General features: G+C 49.1%; 1 protein-coding gene across 1 annotated transcript in view; it reads right to left on the bottom strand.

The window, feature by feature from the left end:
* The window catches only part of LOC144820261 (dynein axonemal heavy chain 6-like), a 1187310-nt gene that overhangs the window by 147739 nt on the left and 1012492 nt on the right, over positions 1 to 27079 (bottom strand). The window contains exon 34 of the mRNA XM_078677850.1: positions 19312 to 19867. Within this exon, the coding sequence (XP_078533976.1) occupies positions 19312 to 19867 (556 nt within the window). The remainder of the gene's footprint in view (positions 1 to 19311; positions 19868 to 27079) is intronic.

Below are 27079 nucleotides of genomic sequence, written 5' to 3'. Positions count from 1 at the left end.
AGAGCTTGAAGCTCACTTACCCTCCTTGCCGAGGATATCGCAATGAGGAAAACTGTCTTAATAGTCAAAAGCCTCATAGGACATTTGTGAAGAGGCTCAAAGGGAGCACCCATCAAAAAGGTCAAAACAAGATTTAAGTCCCACTGAGGCACAATAAAAGGAGTAGGAGGGAACTTATTCGTAAGGCCCTTCAAAAACCTTAAAACTACAGGAGATTTAAAAAGAGATGGCTGGTCAGGCAAGCAGAGAAATGCCGACAGCGCTGAAAGATAGCCCTTCACTGTGGCAACAGCAAGCCCCTGTTGCGCCAGAGAAAGGGCAAACTGGAGAACATCAGACAAATGGGCTCTCAAAGGGTCTATAGATTTCTCCCCGCACCAAGTGACAAATTATGACCACCTATAAGAATAGATGGACTTAGTGGAGTCACGCCTGGCTGACAAGATGACGTCCACCAGGTCAGGTGGGAGAGAAAAAGAACTCAGGTTGCCCCGTTCAATCTCCAGGCATGAAGGTGTAAGGTCTGGAGGTGGGGGTGTAGAACCTGCCCCTCCATCTGGGAGAGGACATCTGCCCTGTGAGGGAGACGGAGCGGTGGGTGAGAGGAATGGTGGAGAAGGTCTGAGTACCACACCCTTCTTGGCCAATCCGGGGCGATCAATATAACTTGGGCCCGGTCTTGGCGAATTTTCCTCAGAACCCGAGGAATAAAAGGTATGGGAGGAAACGCGTAAAGGAGTTGCGAGCTCCAACTCAACTGAAACGCGTCCCCCAAGGCTCCTTGCATCGGATACTGGAGACTGAAGAATAACGGGCAGTGAGCATTGTCTTGAGTGGCAAAAAGGTCCACCTGAGGAGTCCCCCACGTCCGAAAGACGTGACAAACCACTTCCGGATGAAGCCTCCACTCGTGGTCGGCAGAGAACTGCCGACTGAGAGTGTCTGCACGAACGTTCTGAACTCCGGCCAGATGATTTGCCATCAGACAAATCTGATGGTCCTGAACCCAGGACCAGAGACGCAGAGCCTCTCTGCAGAGACACTGCGACCCCACTCCTCCCTGATTGTTGATGTACCACATCGCGGTCGTGTTGTCCGTCAGAACTTGCAATGACGCACCGCAAAGGGAAGGGAGGAAGGCCTTGAGCGCCAAACGTATCGCCCGCAATTCCAGAAGGTTGATGTGAAGCAACCTTTCCTCTGGAGACCAAAGACCCTTGACCTCCAGGTCCCCTAGATGAGCACCCCACCCTAGAGTGGATGCATCCGTTATTACCGTGGCCACCGATAGAGGAAGTTGAAAAGGCTTTCCTTGCGACAGATTGCCTTCCATGCTCCACCAAGACAGATCCGCCGCAGTTTCTCTGGAGATCCTCACTGACTCCCTGAGATCTCCGTTGTGCTGATACCACTGCCTGCGGAGACACCACTGGAGTGCCCTCATGTGCCAGCGTGCATGGTTGACCAATAGAATGCAAGAGGCCATCAGACCGAGCAGGCTAAGGACCTTCAGGACTGGAACGAACGCTCCATTGAAGAACAAGGGAATCATTTCCTGTATGTTGCGAATCCTTTGAGGAGGAGGGAATGCACGACACACAGTAGTGTCCAGTACCGCACCTATGAACAGGTTGTGCTGGGAGGGCACCAGGTGAGACTTGGGTACATTTATCGAAAAACTCAACCTGTGCAACAACTGAGTTGTCTCTTGCAGATGAAGGAGCACCTTCTCCGGCGACTCCGCTTTGATCAGCCAGTCGTCCAGATACGGGCATACAGGTATCCCCGACCTCCTGAGATGTGCTGCCACCACTGCCATTACCTTGGTGAAGACTCAAGGCGCAGTAGTAAGACCAAACGGAAGGACCGCAAACCGGTAGTGTTGCGACCCAACCGTAAAACGGAGATACTTTCTGTGCGACTTCAAGATGGGAATGTGTAAATACGCATCCTGCAAGTCGATCAACACCATCCAGTCTTCTTCCAGCAGCGCTCGAAGAACCTGTGCAAGAGGGAGCATCTTGAACTTTTCCTGTTTCAGGTAAACGTTCAAGATCCTGAGATCCAGAATTGGCCGAAGCCTGCCATCCTTCTTGGGCATCAGGAAATACCGGGAGTAGCACCCCTGACCCCTTTTCTGCTCTGGAACCACCTCCATCGCACCTTTTCGGAACAGTGCCAGGACTTCTTCCTGCAGGAGAAGCAGGTGGTCCTCCGAACAATAATCCTGACAAGGAGGGTAATTTGGGGGAACTCCCGAAAGGGAAGAGCATACCCATTCCCTACAAGATTGAGAACCCAAAGATCCGATGTTAACAATTCCCAATCTCGCAGGAAATGGGTAAGCCGGCCCCCAACTGGGCCCACATTATCCGGAATGGCGGACCTAGGGCTGCTTTGCTGCGTTGGCAGGGGGGCTGGGAAGGGGAAGAGGAGGAAGAGGAGGAGATTTGACGGCCTCGAGAACGGCATCTTTGCTTGCCCCTATAAGATCTGTACAGCGTGTTTTGCTGCTGCTGTGGCTGCTGCTGCGTAGATTTGTAGGATCGAAAGGAAGATCTGCCAAATCCTCTAGTACGCCTTCCAAAAGTGCCCCTGGTTCGAAGGCCCAACGACTTAGCAGTCGCCCTGCTGTCTTTAAAACGTTCTAAAGCAGCATCTGCCTTCTTTCCAAACAAACCAGATCCGTCGAATGGTAGATCCATCAATGCAGACTGGACATCTGTTGAAAACTCAGACGATTTCAGCCATGCAGCTCTCCTCGTAGCCACCGAAGAGCCCATGATCCTCGCCACAGAATATGCAGTGTCTAAACCACTCTGTATCACCTGCCTTGCTGCAGCCTGAGTGTCCGAGATAACCTCCTGGAAGTCCTTTCTATCATCCTCCGGTATCTTTGGCACTAACTGTTTTACAGTATCCATTAGTGCGTGAATGTAACGCCCCATCAGGCAGAATGTGCAAAATGGCCATCTATCCTAACCTCCTAATCCGAGCAGTAATGCTTCGCAAAGGTGTGGAGGGAGGCCCAAGTTGCCGCCTTGCAGATGTCTACAACAGGAACACTTCTAGCCAAAGCAAACGAAGATGACTTAGCTCTGGTAGAATAAGCTCTTATACCTTCAGGTCGACTCCTTCTTAGCCAGGGTGTAGCAGATCTTGATACGCAAGATGATCCACCTGGAGAATGTTCATATTTTAACAGGTTTGACTTTCATTTGTCCCATGTAGCCCACAAAGAACTGGTCATCCAGCCGTTGGTTTCTGGTTCTGTCCAGAGAGAAGCTGAGAGCCCTCTTAGGATGCAGGCGGTGAAGTCTCTCCTCCTCCTTGGAAGGGTGAGGGGGATAGAAGGTAGGCAAGGTAATAGACTGCCCTAGATGGAAAGGAGTGACCACCTTAGGCAGGAAGGCAGCCCTGGTCCTACGAACCAACTTTTCTGCATGAATGGTTAAAAACTGAGGTTTAGAACTAAGAGCCTGAAGCTCACTTACCCGGCTGGCTGACGTAATAGCGATCAGAATGACCGTCTTGAAAGAAAGAAGCCTCAACAGGCAACTATGAAGAGGCTCAAAAGGAGACCCCATCAGGAAAGTAAGTACCAGATTCAAATCCCACTTAGGCATAATCAAGGGAGTGCGAGGAAACGTATTGGTAAGGCCATTGATGAACCTCCTAACAATGGGTGACATAAATAAATATGGCTGGTCCAGAAAATAAAGGAAAGCTGACAAGGCTGACAAGTAACCCTTTACTGTTGCCACAGCACAACCCTGCTGAGCCAAGGAAAGTGAGAAACCAAGCAGATCAGACAAATGGCCCTTCAAAGGATCAATGGACCTCTCTCCATACCATTTCACAAATTTGGACCATCTAGAGGAATAAATAGATTTAGTGGAGTGTCTCCTGGATGATAACATAACATCCACCACAACCGGTGGGAGAGAGAAATAACTCAGATTGCCCCGTTCAATCTCCAGGAAGGTGCAAGCTCTGGAGATGAGGGTGTAGAACCTGCCCCTGCGATTGTGAGAGGAGGTCTGACCTGAGAGGGAGACGGAGCGGAGGGGAAGGATGAAAGGTGAAGTAGATATGTGTACCACACCCTTCTTGGCCAATCTGAAACGATCAATATGACGGGTCCGGTCTTGGCGAATCTTCCTCGGAACCCGAGGAATCAAGGGCATGGAAGGAAACGCGTAAAGGATCTGTGAACTCCATTCCAACTGAAATCGTCCCCCAACGCTCCCTGCATCGGAAACTGGGGACTGCAGAATGACGGACACTGCGCGTTCTCTTGAGTGGCGAAAAGGTCCAACCAAGGGAATCCCCACTTCAGGAAGATATGATGGACTACCTCTGGATTAAGCCTCCACTAGTGGTTGGCCAAGAAATTCCGACTGAGACTGTCTGCACACAAATTTAGCTCTCCGGCCAGATGATTTGCAAACACACAAATCTGATGGTCATGTGCCCATGACCAGAGTCGCAGAGCCTCTCTACAGAGACCATACGACCCTACACCTCACTGTTTGTTTATGTACCACATCACGGTAGTGTTGTCGGTCAAGACCTGCACTGACGGACCGCGAAGGGAGGGAAGAAAGGCCTTGAGAGCCAAACGTATCACCCACAATTCCAGAAGGTTGATGTGAAGCAACCTTTCTTCCGGAGACCAGAGACTCTTGATCTCCAGATCCCCCAGATGAGCACCCCACCCTAGAGTGAAGCCATCCATGATCACTGTGGCCACCATTGGAGGAAGTTGAAAGGGTTTTCCTTGCGACAGGTTGCCCTCCACACTTCACCAAGACAGATACACTGCAGTGTTTCTGGAGATCCTGGCCATCTCCCTGAGATCTTCGTTGTGCTGAAACCAATGCCTGCGGAGGCACCACTGGAGAGCCCTCAAGTGCCAGCGTGCATGATTGACCCGCAGTATGCAGAAAGTGAACAGACCGAGCAGGCGTAGGACCTTCAGGACTGGAACAAACACTCTATCGCCTAACGGCTAGGGGGCGCTTGACCTCGGAATCTGGGTTCGGTCTCGGTAATGACGCTAAACATCCTGTGATGCTGGGCAAATCACTTAATCTCCCCGTGCCTAAGAAAATCAATTTGTGTACTCATGTAATATAACTGGTGATATGTAAAGCACTCTGATACCTGATTCAGGCCAAGTTCGCGCTATATAAAACTCTGCAAACCCCCCCCCAAAGGAATCATCTCCTGATTGTCGAGAATCTTCTGCGGAGGCGGGAAAGCTCGACACACAGTAGTGTCCAGTACTGCCCCTATGAACAGGTTGCGCTGTGAGGGCACCAGGTGAGATTTGGGTACATTTATCGAGAAACCCAAGTCGAACAACAGCAGTGCTGTTACTTGCAGATGATGCAGCACCAACTCTGGCGACATTGCTTTAAGCAGCCAGTCATCCAAATAGGGGAAAACAGGAATTTCTGACTCTCTGAGATGAGCTACCGCCATCACCTTTGTGAAGATCTATGGTGCGGAAGTGAGACCAAACGGGAAGACCGCACACTTTATTTATAAAGTTTTATATAGCACCAGCTAGACCCGTGGGTATCAGAGCGCTTTACATACACAAAGGAAAAGAAAAATTGCATAACATCGCAGGACCTGAGGATGCTTAAAGATATAAGCAAATACATAATACTTATGTATACAATGAGTGGAGAAAGACGCAGGTGTTAGAAACAGTCAGATAACCACCATTCTTGAAGGTCAAAGTGAGGGGGGAGTCCATTAGGTTATTGATGCCTAGGTTGGTTGACTTGGTCGGTAAAGTATTGGTTGAGGTGAAGGAGTTTCAGGTCCTTTTTGAAGCAAGAGAAGGAGGGGTTCCATCTGAGGTCAATAGGGAGTGCGTTGCACATCCTGTGTACGTTACCAGAGAAGGATCGGCACTGGGTCATTTTCCTTTTCAGTTTCGGAGGGATGAGTAGAAGTGAGTTGGTGCTTCTCAGAGTTCTGGATTGTCCTGCTTTTACCAGTTTGCCGTTTACGTAGTTGGGGGATTGGGCGTGAAGGGCCTTGTGTGTGATGCAAGCCAGTTTTTAAATACATCTTTCCTTCCATGGGAAGCCAGTTGAGTGCGTTGAGGGTTGGTGTGATGTGTTCAAATCTTTTTATACCAGTTATGAGTCGATCTGCCATGTTAAGGACTAGCCTTAGTAGGGCTAGGTGAGCTTTTGGTGACCCTGTTAGGATGGCATTCTCATAGTCCAGTTTAGAAATGACTAGGGATTGTACTATTGTCTTGAGATCATCTTGGGGAATGAAAGGTTTAATTTTCTTGAGGTATTTTAGGGAGTAAAGCGCACCTTTTGCAGAGTTTTTGATGTGGTCCTTCATTGGCAAGTTCTTATCCAGGGTAATGCCAAGTGACTTTACCGAGTCGGATAGGACGAGGTAGCAGTTTAGAGCATCAAGCTCCTTGAGCCAGTCTTGAAGCACAAGTTACTACTTGTGTAACGATATATCTGTAAGAGACATTAGTTAGTATTAGATTCCTTACCTTAGAATATCCCCAGGCGTCAGACTGGATCCGGAAATCTTTGCGTAGCAGTACCCTTGCGCGTCGGTAGGCGTCGTCTGCGGCTCCGCGTCCGTCGTCGGCGTCGTGGGCGCCGTGATGACGTCGTCGGAGTACTTAGACGCCGCCTCCGCGTGCTGACGTCAGTTCGTAGACACAGCTTTTCTGCGCCAGAAACGCAGAGCCATGTTAAAAACCAACACTGGTGCCATTGAAACTAGGGCCCTGAAGGGGACAACCCTAACCCTAGATATTGGTTCGCAGAACGGAGAGGATGGGTGGGTCGGTAAGGAATCTAATACTAACTAATGTCTCTTACAAATATATCGTTACACAAGTAGTAACTTGTGCATCTGAAAGAGACACGTTAGTATTAGATTCCTTACCTTAGAATAGATACCCCAGCAATACCAACCCCGGTGGTGGGTCTGCGAACCAATAATCACACCAGAAAGTCCTGGAGGACGGAACGGCCAAAGAAGCCATCCCTCCGGACTTGACTGTCCAGGCAGTAGTGTCTTGCAAACGTGTGCAGCGATGCCCACGTAGCTGCCTGACAGATGTCTTGTAAGGGCACACCCCTGCCCAGGGCAGTGGTAGTCGCCGTCGCTCGGGTAGAATGAGCCCGCAGTCCAACCGGGGGCTCCTTCCTAGCCAAGGAGTAGCATGCCTGGATTCACAGGATGATCCACCGGGAGATGGTCCTCTTGTGCACCGCTTTCCCCTTCTTAGCGCCCACGTAACCAACAAAGAGTTGGTCATCCACCCGGAACTGGCGTGTGCGATCCAAGTAGAATGAGAGCGCACGTTTTGGGTCCAGACGGTGGAGCCGCTCTTCCTCTTTAGAGGGATGCGGTGGCGGGAAGAAGGTTGGCAAGGTGATAGACTGCCCGATGTGAAAGGCCGTGACAACCTTGGGCAGGAAAGAAGGTTTGGTACGAAGCACCACTTTGTCCGGATGGACGGAAAGGAAAGGTGGAGTACAAGAAAGAGCCTGGAGCTCACTCACTCTCCTGGCAGAGGTGATGGCAACCAGGAAAGCAGTCTTCAAAGTCAGAAGGCGAAGAGGACAGTTGTGAAGTGGCTCAAAGGGAGCGCACATCAGGAATGTTAAAACCAGGTTCAAGTCCCACTGAGGCATCACAAACGGAACAGGAGGAAACGTGTGAGTGATGCCCTTAAGAAATCTGTTTACGATAGGGGACTTGAACAAAGAAGCCTGCTCAGGTAGCCTGAGAAAGGCTGAAAGGGCAGAAAGGTAGCCCTTGATAGTGCCCAGAGCAGAGCCCTGCTGGGCAAGAGAAAGAAGGAAGAGAAGAACCTCAGAAAGAGGGGCAGAAAGAGGATCCACAGCCTTTGCTGTGCACCATGCCACAAATCTGTTCCACCTGCAGGCGTATACCGACTTTGTGGAGGGACGCCTGGCTGCCAGAATGATGTTACAGACTTCAGGAGGCAAGTCAAATGGCCTCAACTGTCGCCGCTCAATCTCCAAGCATGGAGGTGGAGACTGGACAGGTTCGGGTGGAGGACCGTCCCCTGCTGCTGCGACAGAAGGTCCTCCTGAAGAGGCAGACGAACCGGGGGATCGACTGACAGACTGAGTAGCTCTGGATACCAGTACCTTCAAGCCCAGTCCGGAGCCACAAGGATGACTTGGGCCCGGTCGCGCTTGATCTTCTTCAGCACTCTGGGCAGAAGTGGTATAGGCGGAAAGGCGTACAACAGACCGCAACTCCATTCGCGACGAAAAGCGTCTCCGAGCGAGTGCCGCCTTGGAAATTCCAACGCGCAGAACTGATGACATTGCGCGTTCTCTTCGGTGGCGAATAGATCTAACCAAGGCTCTCCCCATTGCTGGAAGAGGCCTTGCGTCACGTCCGAGTTCAGACGCCATTCGTGATCCATCATGCACCGACGGCTGAGCTCGTCCGCCCTGGCGTTCAGAGAACCTGCCAGGTGTTGAGCCACCAGGGTCACGCCCTGGCGTTCCAGCCATTGCCAAAGGCGAAGAGCCTCTTGACAAAGGATCCACGACCCCACCCCGCCTTGTTTGTTGCAGTACCACATGGCGGTGGTGTTGTCCGTGAACACCTGCACTACACTCCCCCGGACTGAGGGGAGGAATGCCTTCAGTGCCAGACGAATCGCCCTGAGCTCCAACAGGTTGATGTGGAGCCGGGTCTCCGCCGGAGACCAGAGGCCTCTGATCTCCGCCTCTCCCATGTGGCCTCCCCAGCCCTGGAGGGACGCGTCCGTCACAACTACGTGCTCCGGTTGGGGAAGGGAGAGGGATCTGCCGCTGACCCAATCGCGGTCCGTAAGCCACCACTGCAGCTGTCTCGCAGTGCCCTCCGAGATCAGGACGTGGTCGGATAGGTTGCCCTGATGCTGGGCCCACTGAAACTTCAGGTCCCACTGCTGAGCCCGCATCCGCCACCTGGCGTGATGCACCAGTAGGATGCAGGAGGCCATCAGCCCCAGAAGCCGCAGCGTCAACCTGACCGAAACCCGGGATAACGGCTGAAAGATGGTAATCAGAGCCTGAATATCCCGGACCCGCTGTTCGGGCGGATAAACCCGAAACCGCGCCGAGTCCAGAACCGCTCCGATGAAGAGGAGCTTCTGAGAAGGACACAGGTGTGACTTCGGCACATTGATGGAGAACCCCAGCTGGTCCAGGAGGTCTGCCGTCGTCTGGAGGTGGCTGACGACTGTCTGGGGCGAGCCCGCCTTCAACAACCAGTCGTCGAGGTAGGGGAAGACTGAAACCCCTAACCTGCGCAGATGAGCTGCGACCACCGCCATCACCTTCGTGAACACCCGTGGGGCGCTGGTAAGGCCGAAGGGGAGCACAGTAAACTGAAAGTGCTCGTGGCCCACCATGAACCGCAGGTAGCGCCGGTGGGCAGGCAGGACGGGGATATGAAAGTAAGCGTCCTGCAAGTCCAACGCTACCATCCAGTCTCCTGGGTCCAGGGCAGCCAGGACCTGAGCCAGTGTCAGCATCTTGAACTTCTCCTTCCGGAGGAAGCCGTTGACGTCCCGTAGGTCAAAGATAGGGCGTAGGCCCCCTTTGCCATTCTTGGGTACCAGAAAGTAGTGGGAGTAGCAACCACACCCTACTTCTGGCCCAGGAACGCGCTCGATGGCCCCCTTGGCCAAGAGGGCCGTAACTTCCTCCTGCAGAAGTCGCAAGTGATCCCCCGATACACGGTGGTTCTGCGGTGGCATGGCTGGAGGAGTCGCTTCGAAGGGGAGGGAGTAGCCCCTTCGGACGATTTGCAGCACCCACCTGTCCGATGTGACAGTGCGCCAGTGGAGGTGGTGATGGCGAACCCTGCCTCCCACTGGCGTCACATGGGCCTGAAAGCACGGACTAGGAGGGTTTTGAGGCGGATGCTGCGGGGGAAGGTGTGGACTGACCTCGCCGCTGCCCCCGACCACCTGGACGGCGGTTCCCACGGCCGCCACCGCATTGGGTATTGCCCTGCGGTGCGTGGCTGGTGGCACGTGTGGGCGCACCCCTTACGTGGCCACGAAAGGAGTGATAGGCAGCCGATTGCTGGCGCTGGCCCGAGAGGCCTAAGGACTTGGCCATAGCCCTGGAGTCCTTAAAACGCTCAAGCGCATGGTCTGCCTTGTCGCCAAAGAGGCGACAGCCATCGAACGGCATGTCCATAAGCGTGTTCTGGACATCTGCCGAGAAGTTGGCGGACCTCAGCCAGGCATGGCGTCTGACCGCCACCGTCGTTGCCATCGCTCTACCCAGCGAGTCAGTGGTATCCAGCCCACACCGTATAGAATATTTGGCTGCATCCCGGCCCTCCACAAGGGCTTGGCCGAGTTTGGCCCGTACCTCCAACGGACACTCTGGCAGCACTTCCGCGACCTTATCCCACACAGAGTGGGTGTAACGTCCCAAGAGGCAGGCGGTGTTAGAAGACCGCAGGCCGAGGCTAAGTGATGAGAAGATCTTCTTCCCATACCGGTCATACCTCTTGGATTCCCGGTCCGGGGGGGCAGACGGGAATGTGGTCTGGGAATTGGAGGCCTGGATGACCAGGCTCTCGGGGGTAGGGTGGGAGGACAGGAAACATGGGTCGCCCGGGGCTGGGCGGTGGCGTCTGGCCACGTTCCTATTTACGGGCGAACCCGTAGCGGGCTTGGACCAAGTGCCCAGCAGAACGTCGGTCAAGGCCTCATTAAAAGGCAGCAGAGGCTCGGCCGAGCTTGACTGCGGTTTAAGGACCTCAGTGAGGAGGTTAGTCCTCACGGCCGCGACGGGGAGCTCAAGGCCCAAGGCCTTGGCAGCCCTCATCAGCACCACACTATAAGTTGCCCCCTCCTCCGATGCCACGGAAGGAGGGGAGACAAAACCAGTGTCTGGAGAGGTGTCCAGTCCACTGGCCTCCCCACGGTCTCCTGCCCAGTCCTCATGAGACTGACACTCTCTGGTCAGAGGGTCCTCAGACCCCTCCCAGTCCTCTTCATCACCCATCTCCTGAAATTCAGGGGTCTCATCCAATGGGGCCTGTTCGTAGAGATGGAACTCTCCAACCGGCGTCTGGAGCGGCGCCCATCGGGGCCGTTCCGACGCCGGAACAGGAACGAAGGTGGAACCGGGGACGGCGCCGCCTGAGGCCGGCGCCGGAGATGACACCTGAGGGTCCGACACCAGGGAGGCCGTCAGATCCACCGGCTTCGAACCAGATCCCGAAGGAGGACCAGCGGCATCCTGCGGCGCCGGGCCCGAAGGCGTCGGCGGCGTCGGAACAACTGGACCCCTCGGCGCAGGGCCCGAAGGCACCGGCGGCGTCGGGATAACGGGGACCTGCGGCGCCGGGCCCGAAGCACCCGACGGCGTCGGGGCCGGAGCCGCCGACCCGCTAGGGCTCCCAGACGGGTCCCCTGGGCCTGAAGGCGCCGCGGAGCCCGTCGGAGGAGAGAGTTTCCTCATGGCCATGAGGAAGCGCTCGATCTCCTCCGGCGACGCGTTCAGCCCAGGGACCGGAGGGTGTGGAGCTGCGCGCGGCGCCCGCGACTCCGACGGAGCCGCGTGGGCGGTGTCACCCGAACCCCCGGCCGCATCGCGCGAGCGTCGGGGGGAGTCCGAGGAGCGATGACGCCGCTTGGACTTCTTGTGCCTCTTCCCTGACGACAACTTCGACCCGGAGGAGTGCGGCCTACTTTCGGAGCTGTGGTGGCTCCGAGCCCGCGACCTGTCCCTCGACCTCCCATGGGATCGGGACCTCTCACGGCGCGGGGCCGACTGCCGGAGTTCGAGGCGCCTACGGGACTGCTCCCGCCTGGCTTTCGACGAGAGGGCCCGGCAGTCGGAGCAGGCCTTGTCGTCGTGGTCGACGCCCAAACACGACAAACAGATGCGGTGAGGATCCGTGACCGACATCAGCCGGTCGCAATCGTCACAATGCTTGAAGCCGGGCATCCCTAAAGGCACCGTTTCGGAGTCGAGAGACTCGAAATAGTAAGGATCAAAAAGTTAGTCAAAAAGTGACTAGGGTTACTGCTTTTTCCAGATCTGCGCTTGCTGGCGCGGAAAAAAGAAGAACTGACGTCAGCACGCGGAGGCGGCGTCTAAGTACTCCGACGACGTCATCACGGCGCCCACGACGCCGACGACGGACGCGGAGCCGCAGACGACGCCTACCGACGCGCAAGGGTACTGCTACGCAAAAATTTCCGGATCCAGTCTGACGCCTGGGGATATCCTAAGGTAAGGAATCTAATACTAACGTGGCTCTTTCAGATTTGATCAGTAGTTACTTTCCTGAGAGAACAGTATTAATCCAGTTTTTTCCGGGTTCAGTTTTAAGTGGTTTGCTTTAAACCAGGTTTGGATCTTGGTTAGCGTGGCATTGAGGTGTCAAACGTCACTGGGTGAATTGATTTTTTAGCATATTTGAGTGTCATCTGCACATAGGTGGTAATTAACCCCTGCTTGTTTCAGAATAATTGCAATGGGTTCCATGAAGAGATTGAAGAGGGATGGTGAGAGCATCGATCCTTGTCGGACTTCAAGTTTGACTTGTGTTGGTACAGAAAGGCAGGAGTTGATTTTAATTTGTTGCGAAAGGTGCTGAAGGAAGGGAGTGAACCATTCTAGTACTGTGCCATTAATGCCAGAGCGCCTCTTCAGAGTCTCAAGTAAAGCTAGATGGTTTATTGTGTCGAATGCTGCTGATAGCTTAATAAGGATGAGGAGACAGGCTACACCTTCATCTAAGGCTCTGTGGATATCGTCTGCAATATTGAGCATCGCTGTTTCAGTGCTACAACCTTTCCTGAAACCCGACTGAAAGGTGTTGAGGAGGTTGAAGTCATCAATATGTTTGTTAAGTTGTTGGAGAACGCACTTCTCTAACGTTTTAGCTAGGAACTGAAGGTTGGAGATAGGTCTGAGGTTGTTGAGCTCGTTGGGGTCGGCCCCTGGTTTCTTGAGTATAGGTGTGATTTGTCCTAGCTGAAGGGAGTCTGTGACACAACCTGATGTGAGAGGAGTTGATGATTTTTGTCCAGAAAGGGGCATTGATGTGGTTGAGTTTTTTAACTATTGTGGATGGGAGGGGGTCCATAGTTTGGGAAGTAGACTTTAAGCTTGCAATTATATTGAAGACCTCGATTTACGACATGAGTTTGAAGTACGACCAATTAGCATAATTTTTCAGTTGGTAGCGGGCCTGGTTGTCTGTGGTATGATTTCGATCTGTTTGGTCAGCACACTGATAACGGAGATACTTTCGATGCGGCTACAGGTTGGGAATGTGAAAATACGCATCCTGTAAGTCGATCAACACCATCCATTCCTATTGCTGCAGCACAAGAAGAACCTGAGCTAGGGTCAACATCTTGAATTTCTCCTGCCTGAGGTGAAAATTCAAGACCTGAGGTCTAGGATCGGTCTTAACCTGGAAATCGGGAAATACCGGGGGTAGCATCCCTGACCCCTTTCCTACTTCGGAACCACCTCTATCACACCTTTCTGAAGCAAAACAGGAACCTCCTGCTGCAGAAGCAGCAAATGGTCCTCTCTACAGCAGCCCTGGTGAGGAGGGTTAGGAGGTGGAAACTCTCAGAAGGGAAGGGCGTACCCATTTTCCACAAGATTCAAAACCCAAAGGTCTGATGTGATAGATTTCCAATGTTGTAGACATGGGACACCAACCCCCTAGAGGACCAGCATGCTCCAAGATGGGGGATCTAGAGCTGCTTTCCATAGTACCAGTGGTGGGGATAAGGGAGGAAAAAGAGGAGGAAAGTTGTCTGGATGCACCCCGCAGACGACCTCTGCCCTTCCCTCTGTATGTCTTGTAGAAAGGGTTCTGCTGCTGCAGTTGCTGATGTTGTTGACGGCCTCGAAAGGAAGTCGCCTTACCACAACCATGGAACCTCCTATTACCAAAGCCGCTAGACTGGGACTGAAGACCCAAGGACTTTGCAGTGGCTCTACTGTCTTTAAACCTTTGCAGTGCAGAATCTGCCTGTTCAACAAAAAGATTAGATCCATTGAATGGGAGATCAAGAAGAGTAGCCTGCAGATATGGAGAGAACCCCAAAGCCCTGAGCCAGGCATGCCTCCTGGTAGCAATAGAGGCACCCATCATCTTGGCCACCGAATCTGCAGTGTCCCGGCCAGACTGAATAACTTGACAAATGCAGCCTACGTATCTGCCAAAATCTCCCAAGAAGGAACCACGATCATTGGCCGGCAACTTAGGAGCCAACTGTTTGGCTGAATCCATTAAGGCATGTACATATATGTATATGTATGTATATATCTCCCCAACACGCGTATTGCATTGGTAGATTTTAAAGCCATACTTGAAGAAGAGAAAACCTTCTTGGCAGATTGCTTGAATTTCTTAGAGTCTCTGTCTCCAGGAGTTTGAGGGAAAGAACCAGTCGGCTGTTTAGAACAGGAAGCCTGCACTACCAAACTTTCTGGCAAAGGATGAGCAGAAAGAAAGGCAGGATCGTTAGGAGCAGGCCTGTACCTCCTTGCTACAGTCCTCGAAACAGCAGGAGTCAATAAGGGCTTCGGCACTCCTCCAGAATTGGCTCTGTCAAGGCCTCATTAAAAGGTAAAAGAGGTTCAACCACAGAAGATGGAGAATGTAACACCTCTGTCACAATATATGTCCTGAAATCAGCTGTGGGTAACTGAAGGTCTAAAATTTCAGCAGCTTTCCTGATAACAGCATGGAATGGTGCAACATTCTGAGAAGGTAAGGCCTTTGGCGAAGAAAGCTCCCACTCAGGGGAAGTGTCTAGACCACTTGCCTCATGAAGGCCCTCAAACTCATCAACAGAGTCGTCGATCTCACCTTCTTCAGCCTCATCCTGCCAATATTTTTCCTCCTCCAGCAATCTTTGGGCTTCCCTCCTTGACCGCACCTTCGGAATCGGCGGCGGCGGCGGCAAGTGCGGTGCCAGAGACACATGCGCCGGCATCGAATGAAGACCTTCCGAAGCAGGTAACGGCTCCGACCGAAGACGAGAAGAAGAAGGACCAGATGGCGCTGGAGATTGAGAAACCGGCGTCGAAAACCTCACAGCCGGAGAGTGCCAGGATGGCGCCTATGGCATAAATGGCACATACTGATGAGGAACACCCAAATTGAAAGCAAGCAGACCCACAGTGCCCGACAGCGAACCGGTTGGGTAGGCTGCCCTGGTAAACATGCTGTACATCACATTAAGAAAATGTGAAGGATCCGACCCAGGCCCAGGAAAGGGTGGATAAGGAGCCGAGTCTGAGCCCACTCAAGGCCGAGATGAAGGCCGAGGCTCCGGTGCCGGGGACGACGGGTCCAGAAAAGGCGTGTCTACAGGCACAGGATAAGACTCCCTGGGCTCCGGAGAATCTGTTGGTGCCGGAGAACACCTCGGCGTCGGTGAGCGAGTCGGAGTCACTTGAGGAGAAGGCGAAGGCGAGATGACATCTTTAGAGTGACGCCGTGGAGCCGGAGAAGGCGACCTCGAAGCCCACCCCTTCGAAGAGTGGTGTCGAGAACCATGCCTTCTCTTCTTCTTGTGCTTCTTCAACTTCGAAGTATGCGAGGTCGATGACTTTGATTTTGACCTCTTACAGCCCCTCTTCTCCTTTCTTGCTTTTGCCATAAAAAGCTTAGCCTCACGCTCCTTCAAAGCCTTTGGATTCATCTTCCGACAACTGGAACAGTCTCCAACGTCGTGGTCCAACGAGAAACATCAGAGACAGTCATCGTGGGGATCAGTGATGGACATATGTCCCCCACACTGTCTACAAGGCTTAAAACCAGACTTCTTCAAAGTAGCCATCGCACTGCAACTCCAAGTGTGAAACAAAGTAATAACGAAACTAATAGGAAAGTCCCGGAAAACCGTTACGCATCGACGGCATGGAAAAAAGGGAACTGACGTCAGCACGCTGACGAGGTCTTCTTATGGCTCCGATGACGTCATATGGAGTCGTGAGGGGAGCCATGACATTGTGACGTCCTTGTCGACGTGGGAGAGCTAGAAAAAAGTTTCTGTGAAATGCTGGTGCAGGGGTAATTCAAAAGGTGAGGAATCCACAGGCAGCTGTATCCATCAGAAAGTTAGTTATACCAAGTCTTTTGTTATTGTGGCAGGCCCAAGACCAAAGAAGCAAACTAGAATATACATAGAAGGCCTAAAACTAGAGGTGGTGGATGCTTTTAATTATTTAGGGATTATGTTTGACAGGGAAAGTAACTGGCAAAATATGAAGGTAAACAGAGCACATCTAATACAAAAAAGTATGGGAGGCCTTTTTAGATTTGTAAAAAACTGGGAACCAAACTGTTAGAGATTATTAAGAAAATATGTGCCGCAAAAACAGTATCTGTTGCAACTTATGGGGCAGCAGTTTTGGCCACATCTGAAAGTTCTAAACAGCAAGGAATAGAGGGAGGCTTTCTGAAAAAATTTGGCTTCATTACCACAATCCTGTGCCAATTATATTTGTCACCGTGAACTGAACGTTCCATACATTACATATAAGACCTGCATAGCCCCAATCTTTTTGTGGCATTCAGAATGGCGAAAGGAAACCTTAGCCTTAACCAGACACATTGTAATGGACTGCCTGAATCTGGATGGCGTAGGAAAAATAAAATGACTTAAATATATTGAGACCACATTACACATAATAGGTTTACATAACCTATATACACTTATGGGATAGAAAAAGGGTTTTTAGGAGGTGGCGCACAGCTTGAATGTAACGCTAGTAGTTGAGGTGGGGTTACTGGTATTGCGAGGTGCAAAGGGACGAGGGGAAAGACCCTATAACCCCCCAGAAGAGTACTAACAAAAGTCAGTACTAGGCATATGAACAACCATGGTGCCCTTGCACACTCTAATGTTAAACATAGGTATGTTAATCTTGGTAAACAATCTTTGTAGAGACAAAGGTTAGTAAAAAAACACAATTTAAGCAGTATATAACACGAGTGATCCAGCGTTGATGTGATCTCTTTTATTGTTCAGACATGGAAAGACCAGCCATCTTTTATGCCAGTTTTTGACTGGCATAATAAAATTATGTGACTTGACACAATGCCATATTTATAACTGAAAAACAGAGCCATTTCTTAAATGCAGAAATTTAAATTGCACAATAATGTTCGAAGCAAAACATTTTTCTGCACTTTAAATATCTTCCATTTAAAAATGTTTTTGGTATGTTTGTGAGATACATGTATCAGTGCCACATATGGTAGAAAGGTATGTCCTATGTTTTAAGAACATATGACACAGGCTCTCAGTCCACCGTATACATATATCCCATTCATATACATAGATATTCATACATTCCTACAAGACCATGCTCTCACTGACACACATGGCAGCCCTGTCATTGTGCCCCAAGTCAAAGTATTTTTTTTCAAACCATATTACCTGGATCTATGTCAATGAAGCTGGGCATCGGAGTGTCTAGTAACAATGCACAAGTTGTTTAGCGTTTAGTAGCTCACAGTGATTTTTACTGATCAGAAGTAGCTCACACTGCAGAAAAGGTTGGAGACTCGGAATCTATATCAATGGTTTGTCACTCGGTGTTACCAACACCAAAGTATAGCCTACTATGGTAATCTGTGGGATTTCATGGAGCAAAACACCTACCTGTAGGCTTTATTAGAGAGGAATAGCAATCACCACTTAAATTTCTAATGACTTTAACATATGTTTTTCACAATAAATATGTCAGGACTAGTGTCTTTATCATAACATTTAATAAATAGATTTGGCTTATAGTCTTGAAAGTTGGCTTGCCACCATATCTCAGTCCTGTATTAAGTATAAGCTTTCCTGTATGCCGCACAGTGTGATACAAATAGTCTTTTAAGTGAAAGCACAAACTTTCGTCCCAGTCAAATATTGTACTCAAAGGACCATCATGTGGATGGAGCCTATGCCTCTCTCTCAGTAGGAATCTGAAAGCTCTTTTTTGTTGCTCACATACATTCAGTGCATTCTTTATTGCTGCCTATCTCCCATCCGTGCTGCTACCAGAGAAAGACAAACACCATAAATCAAGTAGTTACGTAAAACACTGTTAAGAGCATTACAATTTCATGTGTGTTCCCATGAAAGTTAATTCTCAAGCAGCTGGATAATCAGATAGATTCCAGCTGTGTGGAAGGCAAACACTTTTTTTTTGTGGCAGCACACAACTACCAAATCAAATCCTGTACTCCTAGTTCCCAACGTGTGGGCGGAGCTAATGTCCCTCTCTAGTGAGTCTCATATAGTTATCTGACAGCAGTTGCACTATCAAGCAAGACCATGAAAACAGAGCCCTGTTAAAAGAACTGCATTTCAGTGCCACTTAGAGGTTACTAGAAAAATGCAGGCAGACGTCAAAGATACAACATCGATCATGACCTACATTGCAGACACGCATAGGCAATGCCAGTTGGTCCTACTTGTATATAAAGGTGGACAAGACCAATTGGTATTGCCATTGCTTGTCTATAATGTACAGCCGATGCAACAACCCTAATGCATTCTGTAGGTTCAGAAGGACACTTGAACTAGGGACGCACCAGTGGAAATATAGTTCCAGATGTGCAATGAGAAATGTTTAAAAAACACAGTTGTGACATGCGATTCTGGACACAAAGTCATAAGAAAGATCCTAACAGAAGAGTGTTGTTCGGGTCGCTCCCGGACCCTGCACATGTTCAGGAAGGACCTCAAGACCTGGCTCTTCGACTGATCCAGTGCTGCCTTCGCCCCCCCACACACCCCCCCCCAGCGCCTTGAAACCCTTGCGGGTGAGTAGCGCGCTTTATAAACCCCTGATTGATTGATTGATTGATTGATTGTTCCTGGGTTTCATATCCAATAACAAGAATCAGAATTAATGAAAATAACTCCTGCTTGTAGGCATTAAGTGGAGACATCAAAACAGCCTACATCCAATAATTTGCGTTGGACATGATGAGATCCAGTAATACAATGAACTCAAAATAAGTTTGAACTGTTAGAATCCACAACAACTTGCCTCATTAAAATAATTCACATGTGCTATTTCAAAATAACTTGGGTGGTAACACCATTCATTTGATCACACTCACAAACTCTCAGGACCATTTTCCTACGTTACAATTAAATCATCAAGAGAGCACAACTACAAACACCTTAAACTACCATTCAATGAATAGAAGTGTGATAGGCTGGCTTTGTGTACTTTATCACCAACAAAAAAGTTGTCATAAATTTACCTCAAACACCATGTGGATGTGTGGAGTTAATTTAATCCGTTCACTGTTTGCCAAACAAAGCATCTTGTTGTCATCCAACACTGTATTCATATTTTCAATCCAGAGTGCATCAACTGGTCCATCACTCACAATCCACTTGTGATCTTCAGAAGTGTCGTTGACAGCTGCACGGACGCTGAGGGCCATTAATCCATCCTTCCACTCCAAGGTCAGTAAGTTAACCTCACCGTACAGTTCACCCATGGTTACTGATTTTGGGTTCAGAACATATGTTTTTACTGGTTTGTAAAACGGGTGTTTCTCCTTTGCTTTATGTAAAGCTCCCAGGGCTGCGGCCAAAATTTCATATACTGTTGTTTTCCCACCTCCTGTTGGACCAACCAGCATAACGCCATGTCTAACTAGCATCGTTTCATAGAACTGAATCACTTTGTGAACCAGGCAGGATACAGGCTGCAAACCTTTTGCAATCATAACTTCTATGATCGTTGACTGTAGTGTGCCGTAGTCATGATCCGGGATGGTGACTCCCGGGAAAAGGTCAGATATGATACCACTGATGAAAACAAGGGGAAGGGATGTTAGCACAGTTCATGGTACTGTATCTTTAAATCATTTTGGAACACACCATACAAAGATATTTAAAAAAAAAAAAAAATTTATTTCAAAAGTTTTTTATTGGTTGTTTCAGCAAAACATATAAAAAGTAGATCCAGTAGCATAATTAGAGTCATAATTTCACGGTTCAAAATTACTGTACGCTACAATACAACCATAGTAAATGTCAATACAAAAGTACATGGCTGGTATCTTGCCTAAGGCAGCAGAGCACGTATCCTATACTCAATAACATTTTCGTAACAGACATTGTATTCCAACAGCATTTTACTCATTCATAAAGGAAAATGTTCTATGATAACTAATAATACAATGATGGGAGTCTGCGAACACATGTTAATGAATCGTGGACGGTGTGTGGACCATTTTAAAGCGGCTTATGTGTCGTGAAGTAGTTATCAAGAGTCGACCACAGTTTTCTCGTGGGAGGGCGCCACGGTGTCTGATGGAGTACAAAGACATTTTTAAAACTCTATGTTTCTGTATCATATTTTGAAATCGCTGTCCACCTTTGAGTTAGATGGTGTTATAACACAGTGCAGTGATCCAGGGTTTTATAACATGAACACCGAAATAGAAGGCCTTGTCACAAGGGCAGATACATTTCATTTTCATATCCAAATTCAGCATTCACTGTGATATATCATTCTAGAACAATTGAAAAGCGATTATTTTCGGTTCCTTCTGTTTAGAGTAGTTCAACTCCCAAATGTAACACAAAGCGTTACTTCCAACAGTGCGACTTTAGTAATATATGTGAGTGAAAAAATGTGATTCTCCCATTGGCAAAGACAGTAGTTCTGTCTTTTTGTTAGACAGGTTTTGGTAATAATCAAGCTCTTTTGTCCATGTTGGCCATATCTGTACTAAAATGAACATCCTATAATAAATCAAAATCGTGAGCTAAAAATGCATCGAAGCTGGAAATAGGGTTTCTTATCTAAACAACTGCATTAGCTGATATGATCTGTAATATGAAGAAAGAGTATTATGAAAAGGGTTCAGAAGATGACATTTATACGGTGATCCTAAAAGTATATGCAACAAAATAATGCATATCTGATACTTGCATCAAAGGTCAGTATGTTTGTTGCTTCTTCAAGGAAGCCAATGGGTGCATAAGGCTTTACTTTGCAAACAATAAAGCTATAAATCCAACAGCATGGTATCATGACAGCAAAGCAATACAAATGAGCATGCAAGGAAGATTAGTGATTTGCACTGTGTCTTTATGAAACTTCAAGGCACCCAAAAGAACAACTTTTCTAAACAAAAATGACATAGCACAGTATTTAAAGAACAAGTTACTTACCTTCGGTAACGATAGAAAACATCTGTAAGAGACATAGATTAGTCATAGATTCCTTAGCTTTAGAATTACGCCCAGGTGTCAGACTGGATCCGGAGATCTTTTTCGTCAGCAGTACCCCTTCACGTTGGAAGGTGGCGTCGGTCGGCTCGGCGTTCGTCGTTGGCATCGTGGTCCCCGTGATGACGTCGCGGTAGCTACTTAAACGCCGCCCTTGCGCGCTGACGTCAGTTCTTTTACATAACATTCCACGCCAGAAACGCAAAGCCATGCAAGACACTGAGCACTGGTGCACAAAACTAGGGCCTTGAAAGGAATTCCCTGACCATAGAAGTCAGTTCGCAGAATGGGGAGGATGGGTGGGGTGGTATGGAATCTATAACTAATCTATGTCTCTAACAGATATATCGTTACCGAAGGTAAGTAACTTGTTCATCTGAAAGAGACAATTAGTTATAGATTCCTTACCTTTAGAATAGATGCACCAGCAATACCAACCCTGGAGGTGGGTCAGCGAATCAAGTTCACACCAGAAAGTCCTGGAAAACAGAACGGCCAAAGAAGCCATCTCTCCGGACTCGGCTGTCCAGGCGGTAGTGTTTTGTGAAAGTGTGTATAGATGCCCACGTAGCTGCCTGACAGATGTCCTTGAGGGGGACTCCCCGTCCAAAATCAGTGGTAGCTGCCGTCACCCTGGCGGAATGGGCACGCAATCCCGCTGGAGGCTCTTTCTTTGCCAAAGAATAGCAAGCTTTAATGCACAAAACGACCCACCTAGAGATAGTCTGTATGTGCATGGCCAAACCTTTTTTGACGCCCACGTAGCCAACAAAGAGCCAATCATCCACCTGGAATTGATTGGTGCGATCCAAATAAAATAAAAGCGCACATTTTGGATCCAGACTTTGGAGTCTCTCTTCCTCCTAAGAAGGATGTGGAGGCGGAAAGAAGGTGGGCAAAGTGATGGTTTGAACAATGTGGAAAGAAGTAACCACTTTAGGGAGAAAAGAGGGATGAGTTCGAAGGACATTCTTGTCCGGATGAACCCCCAGAAAATGAGGTTCCGAAGAAAGAGCCTCGAGCTCACTCACCCTGCGAGCAGAAGTGATGGCAACCAGAAAGGCAGTCTTTAAAGTGAGAAGTCTTGAGAGGACAGTTATGTAGCGGCTCAAAGGGAGCGCACATAAGATAAGTAAGAACGAAGTTCAAGGCCCACTGAGGCACTATGAAAGGGATAGGAGGAAAAAGATGAGTAACACCCTTAAGAAAGCGATATACAACAGGATGAAAAGACAAGGCTGATCAGGAAGCCTACGAAAGGCTGACATGAATGAGAGATAGCCCTTAAGAGTGCTCAGAGCAGAGTCCTGCTGGGCCAAAGAAAGGAGGAACAAGAGAACCTCAGAAAGAGGGGCAGAAAGAGGGGCCGAAAGGGGATCCACAGCCTTTGCTGCGCACCATGCCACAAATGTGTTCCATCTGCAGGCGTATACCATCTTAGTGGAGGGATGCCTGGCTGCCATGATAACATCACAAACTTTGGGAGGAAGATCGAAGGCTGTCAACTGTCGCTGATCAATCTCCAGGCAAGGATGTGGAGGCTGGACAGGTTCGGGTGAAGGACCTTTCCCCTGCTGCTGCGACTGAAGTATGAAGACTGAAGTCTGCTGTGACTGAAGTCTGATCGGAGGATCGATGGCCATGTGTAACACCTCGGGATACCAGACTCTTCATGCCCAATCCAGAGCCACAAGAATAACTTGGGCCCGGTCACTCTTGATCTTCTTCAGCACTCTGGGCTGAAGTGGTATAGGCGGAACGGCGTGTAGAAGACCGCAACTCCATGTGCGACAAAAAGCGATTCACCTAGCGAGTGCAGCCTTGGAAATTCAAAGGCGCCGAATTGCTGACATTACACGTTCTCTTTGGTGGTGAATAGATCTAACCAAGGCTCTCCCCCCTGCAGAAAGAGACCTTGCACCACCTTCAAGTGAAGATGCCATTAGTGATCCATCATGCACCTGCGGCTGAGTTCGTCTGCCCTGGCGTTCAGTGAACCTGCCAGGTGTTGAACCACCAGGGATATGCCCTGATGTTCCTGCCACGTCCAGAGACGGAGAGCTTCTTGACATAGGATCCACAACCCCACCCGCCTTGTTTGTTGCAGTACCACATGTCGGTGGTGGTGTCCGTGAACATCTGCACTACTCTTCCTTGGACTGAGGGAAGGAATGCTTTTGGCACAAGACGGATCGCCCGGAGCTCCAGAATGTTGATATGGAGCCTGGACACCGCTGGAGACAAGAGGCCTCTGATCTCTGCCTCCCCCAAGTTGTCACCCCACCCCAGAAGTGATGCATATGTCACCACTGTGAACTCCAGTTGGGGAAGGGAGAGGGATCTGCCGTTGACCCAATCTTGGTTCGTTATCTACCACTGCAATTGTCATGCAGTGCCCTCCGAGATCTGAACGCAATTGGACAGACTCCCCTGATGTTGTGCCCACTGGAACTTCAAGTCCCACTGCAGAGCCTGCATATGCCACCTGGCATGATCTGCCAGAAGGATGCAGGAGGCCATGAGGCCCAACAGCCTCAGGCTCATTCTGACCGAAACCCGAGATAGAGGCTGAAAGATTGGAATCATAGCCCGAATATCCCGGACTTGCTGGCCAGGAGGATAAACCCGAAACTGCGTTGTTCCCAGAACCGCTACAATGAAGAGGAGCTTCTGGGAGGGAATCAGGTGTGACTTTAGCACGTTGATAGCGAACCTCAGCAAATGCAGGAGGTCCGCCATGGTCTGGATGAGGGAGATGACTGCCTGGGGTGAACCCGCCTTCAACAGCCAGTCATCAAGATAGGGGAAGACTGGAACCCCTGATTTGCACAGATGAGCTGCGACCACTGCCATCACCTTCGAGAACACACCGAGGGACTGTAAGGCCAAAGGGGAGCACGGAAAACTGACAGTGCTCATGGCCTACAGTGAACCGCAGGTAATGCTGGTGAGCCAGCAGTACGGGGATGTGAAAGTAAGCATCCTACAAGTCCAATGCTACCATACAGTCTCAAGAGACAAGGGCAGACAGGACCTGAGCTAGTGTCAAGATTTTGAACTTCTCCTTCTGGAGGAATCAGTTGACGTTCCTGAGATCCAAGATAGGACGCAGGCCTTTGTCCTTCTTGGGCACAATAAAGTAGTTTGAAAAGCAACCACAACCTACTTCTGGAACAGGAACTCGCTCAATGGCTCCCTTGGCATTGAGAGCCGTAACTTCCCATTGGAGTAGGGCAAATGATACTCCGACATGCGATGGTATTGAGGTGGCATGGATGGAGGTATTCTCGAAGAAGAGGGAGTAGCCCCTTCTGACTATCTGCAAAACCCATCTGTCTGACCTGATGGTGCGCCAGTGGAGGAGGTGATGGCAAATCCTGCCGCCCACTGGCTATTGGTGGCCCTGAAAGGTCGGACTAGGAAGGTTTGGAGGCTGCTGCAGAAGAGGCGGTCCTGGACTGGCGCACTCGCTGGCCCCCAGATCCACAATGGTGGGTCCCACGTCCCCAGCCACGCAGGGACTGGACAGCTTGTGCAATCCTGTGGCCCTGGGTGGAATGTGGCGGAACACCCCTTAAGTAACCATGCAAGGGGTGAAAAGTAGACTGCTCAGGGCGGGTAGAGAGGCCCAAGGACTTGGCCGTAGCCCGGTAGTCCTTGAAGTGCTACCAACGTTGGAATTGTCCTGCCTAGCAAGTCGGTGGTGTACAGTCCACATGGTATCGTAAACTTGGCTGCATCTGTCCCCTTGGCGACTGCACAGGAGAGCACGGCCCGGGCCTCCTCCAGGCACTGTGGCAGCACCTATGCTACCGTATCCCACACAGAGTGGGTGTAACGGCCCAACAGACATGCAATGTTCACAGACTGCAGTCCCAAGTTGGAGGAAGAAAACATTTTCTTCCCAAGATGGTCCAGCTTTTTGGATTCCCTATCAGGTGGTGCGTTAGGGAATGGTGCCTTTGGATGTGGAGGCTTGGACCACCAAGCTCTCAGGGGTGGGGTGTTGGGAGAGGACAGAGGGGTCACCTGGAGCAGGGCAGTGGCGTCAGTCAATCATTCTATCCACATGAGCTCCTGTGTGGGGCCTGGACCAGTTGCCCAAAAGGATATCAGTAAGGGCTTCATTGAATGTCAGCAGGGGCTCTGAAGAGACCGCTGCCGGTTGAAGCACCTCAGTCAGGAGATTGGTCCTGACCGCCACCATGGGTAGCTCAAGGTTGAGAGCCTTATCTGGCCTACGCAACATCACTGCATATGAAGTACCCTTCTCCGTAGTCACAGTAGGAGGAGACTGCATGCCAAGGTCTGGGGAGGTATCCAGACCACTGTCTTCCTCCAACTCCTCTCTCTTGTCCGGTTCATCCAACTGGTCAGCCAAAGAGTCTACAGACCCTTCCCAGTCCTCCTCACCCTCCTCTGATTGCCAATCTGGCCTGTAGGAAACACCAGGGTCAAACAGAGGTACAAAAGTACCGCTCGGCACCGTATCCGGTCATAGTCTCAGTAAGGTACATAAGAAGAGAGGTCTGCTTCATGTTTGAGAGTTTATGTAGTTGACATGTCACCTTATGAAATGGGCAAAAATCCTTGTGAATAGAATGTGACCACTGGGCCTCGAAATAGACATTTTTGAGATTTTGGAACCTAGGTGCAAATAAGAGGATACATTTTACAGGTCTGTATATTTGTCCACTGCAGGGTTTCCGCACTTGAGCACTAGATAAATGAACTTCAGAGATCAAAATTTCTGATTAAGGCAATAACTCTTTGTAATGTGGACACCGGATATGTATATTTTACTTTTATGAAATGGTTTTAGTTATTTTAGGAATTTAGCAGAAACCTGACCTTTGCATTATTCGAATTAATTATTTGACTTTCAAACGTATAACAATTTAGTAAATGTTCATCTGGCATTTGTGCATTGTGATCAACAAGTTGCTCAAGATGTTGTATATGTCTATTGTTTAACCTTTCCCTTTAAAGGTGACTGAGCACACTGTTTGTGTATGAGGCTATGATAAAGACCCTGTGTGGTTGAAACGTTTAGCCAATACATTTTCTTTAGACTATATTGAAGCCTGGATGCAAGCCGTTTGTGACTTTGACAGGCGACATTGAACTCTTGTATATTATTGACAGGACCCGCAGCAGTTTGCCCGTACCGGCCCCCTTTGGTTGGACGTGACGGGCTTTGTGCAGGACTCCGTGGTGTGTGTGTGTGTGTGTGTGTATAGTTAAAAATAGTAAATATTAAATATTTTCGCAAATGATATAATGTAACTAATATTTAAATTATAAATATATATTTACTAAAACAAACACACACACAAATATAAATGTATATTTGTCTGTTTATACACACATATACAATGTAAAACTATTATTAAAAATATAAATGTTACATTATGAATTTCTATTTTTTAAATTTATTAATATAACAAGTATATACATCTTTATATATATTTAAATATATATATAAAAAATATATACATGTAACAAACTGCAAAAAGTTTAAATATATTGCCAATTTAATTATACATAAAAATATAAACAGTATACAAAAATATGTTTTATAAATAATATCTTACAAATCACATACATTTCTATATGTATTTTGTTTTAATTTAATATACAAACACACAATGATAATATATATTTAAACAATGTTAACAAAACGAATGCATTCTAGGAATAATAAATATACTACACCCACACAAGTGTATTCAACAGTAGGGAAAGCATTGGACTCAGGAGGGGTAACATTTACTATTCCCA

The sequence above is a fragment of the Lissotriton helveticus genome, chromosome 2_1, assembly GCF_964261635.1.
Source record: "Lissotriton helveticus chromosome 2_1, aLisHel1.1, whole genome shotgun sequence".
Classification (NCBI taxonomy): Eukaryota; Metazoa; Chordata; class Amphibia; order Caudata; family Salamandridae; genus Lissotriton; species Lissotriton helveticus.
Note: the sequence above shows the minus strand (reverse complement) of the source record. Positions and strands in the feature narration are given on the sequence as shown.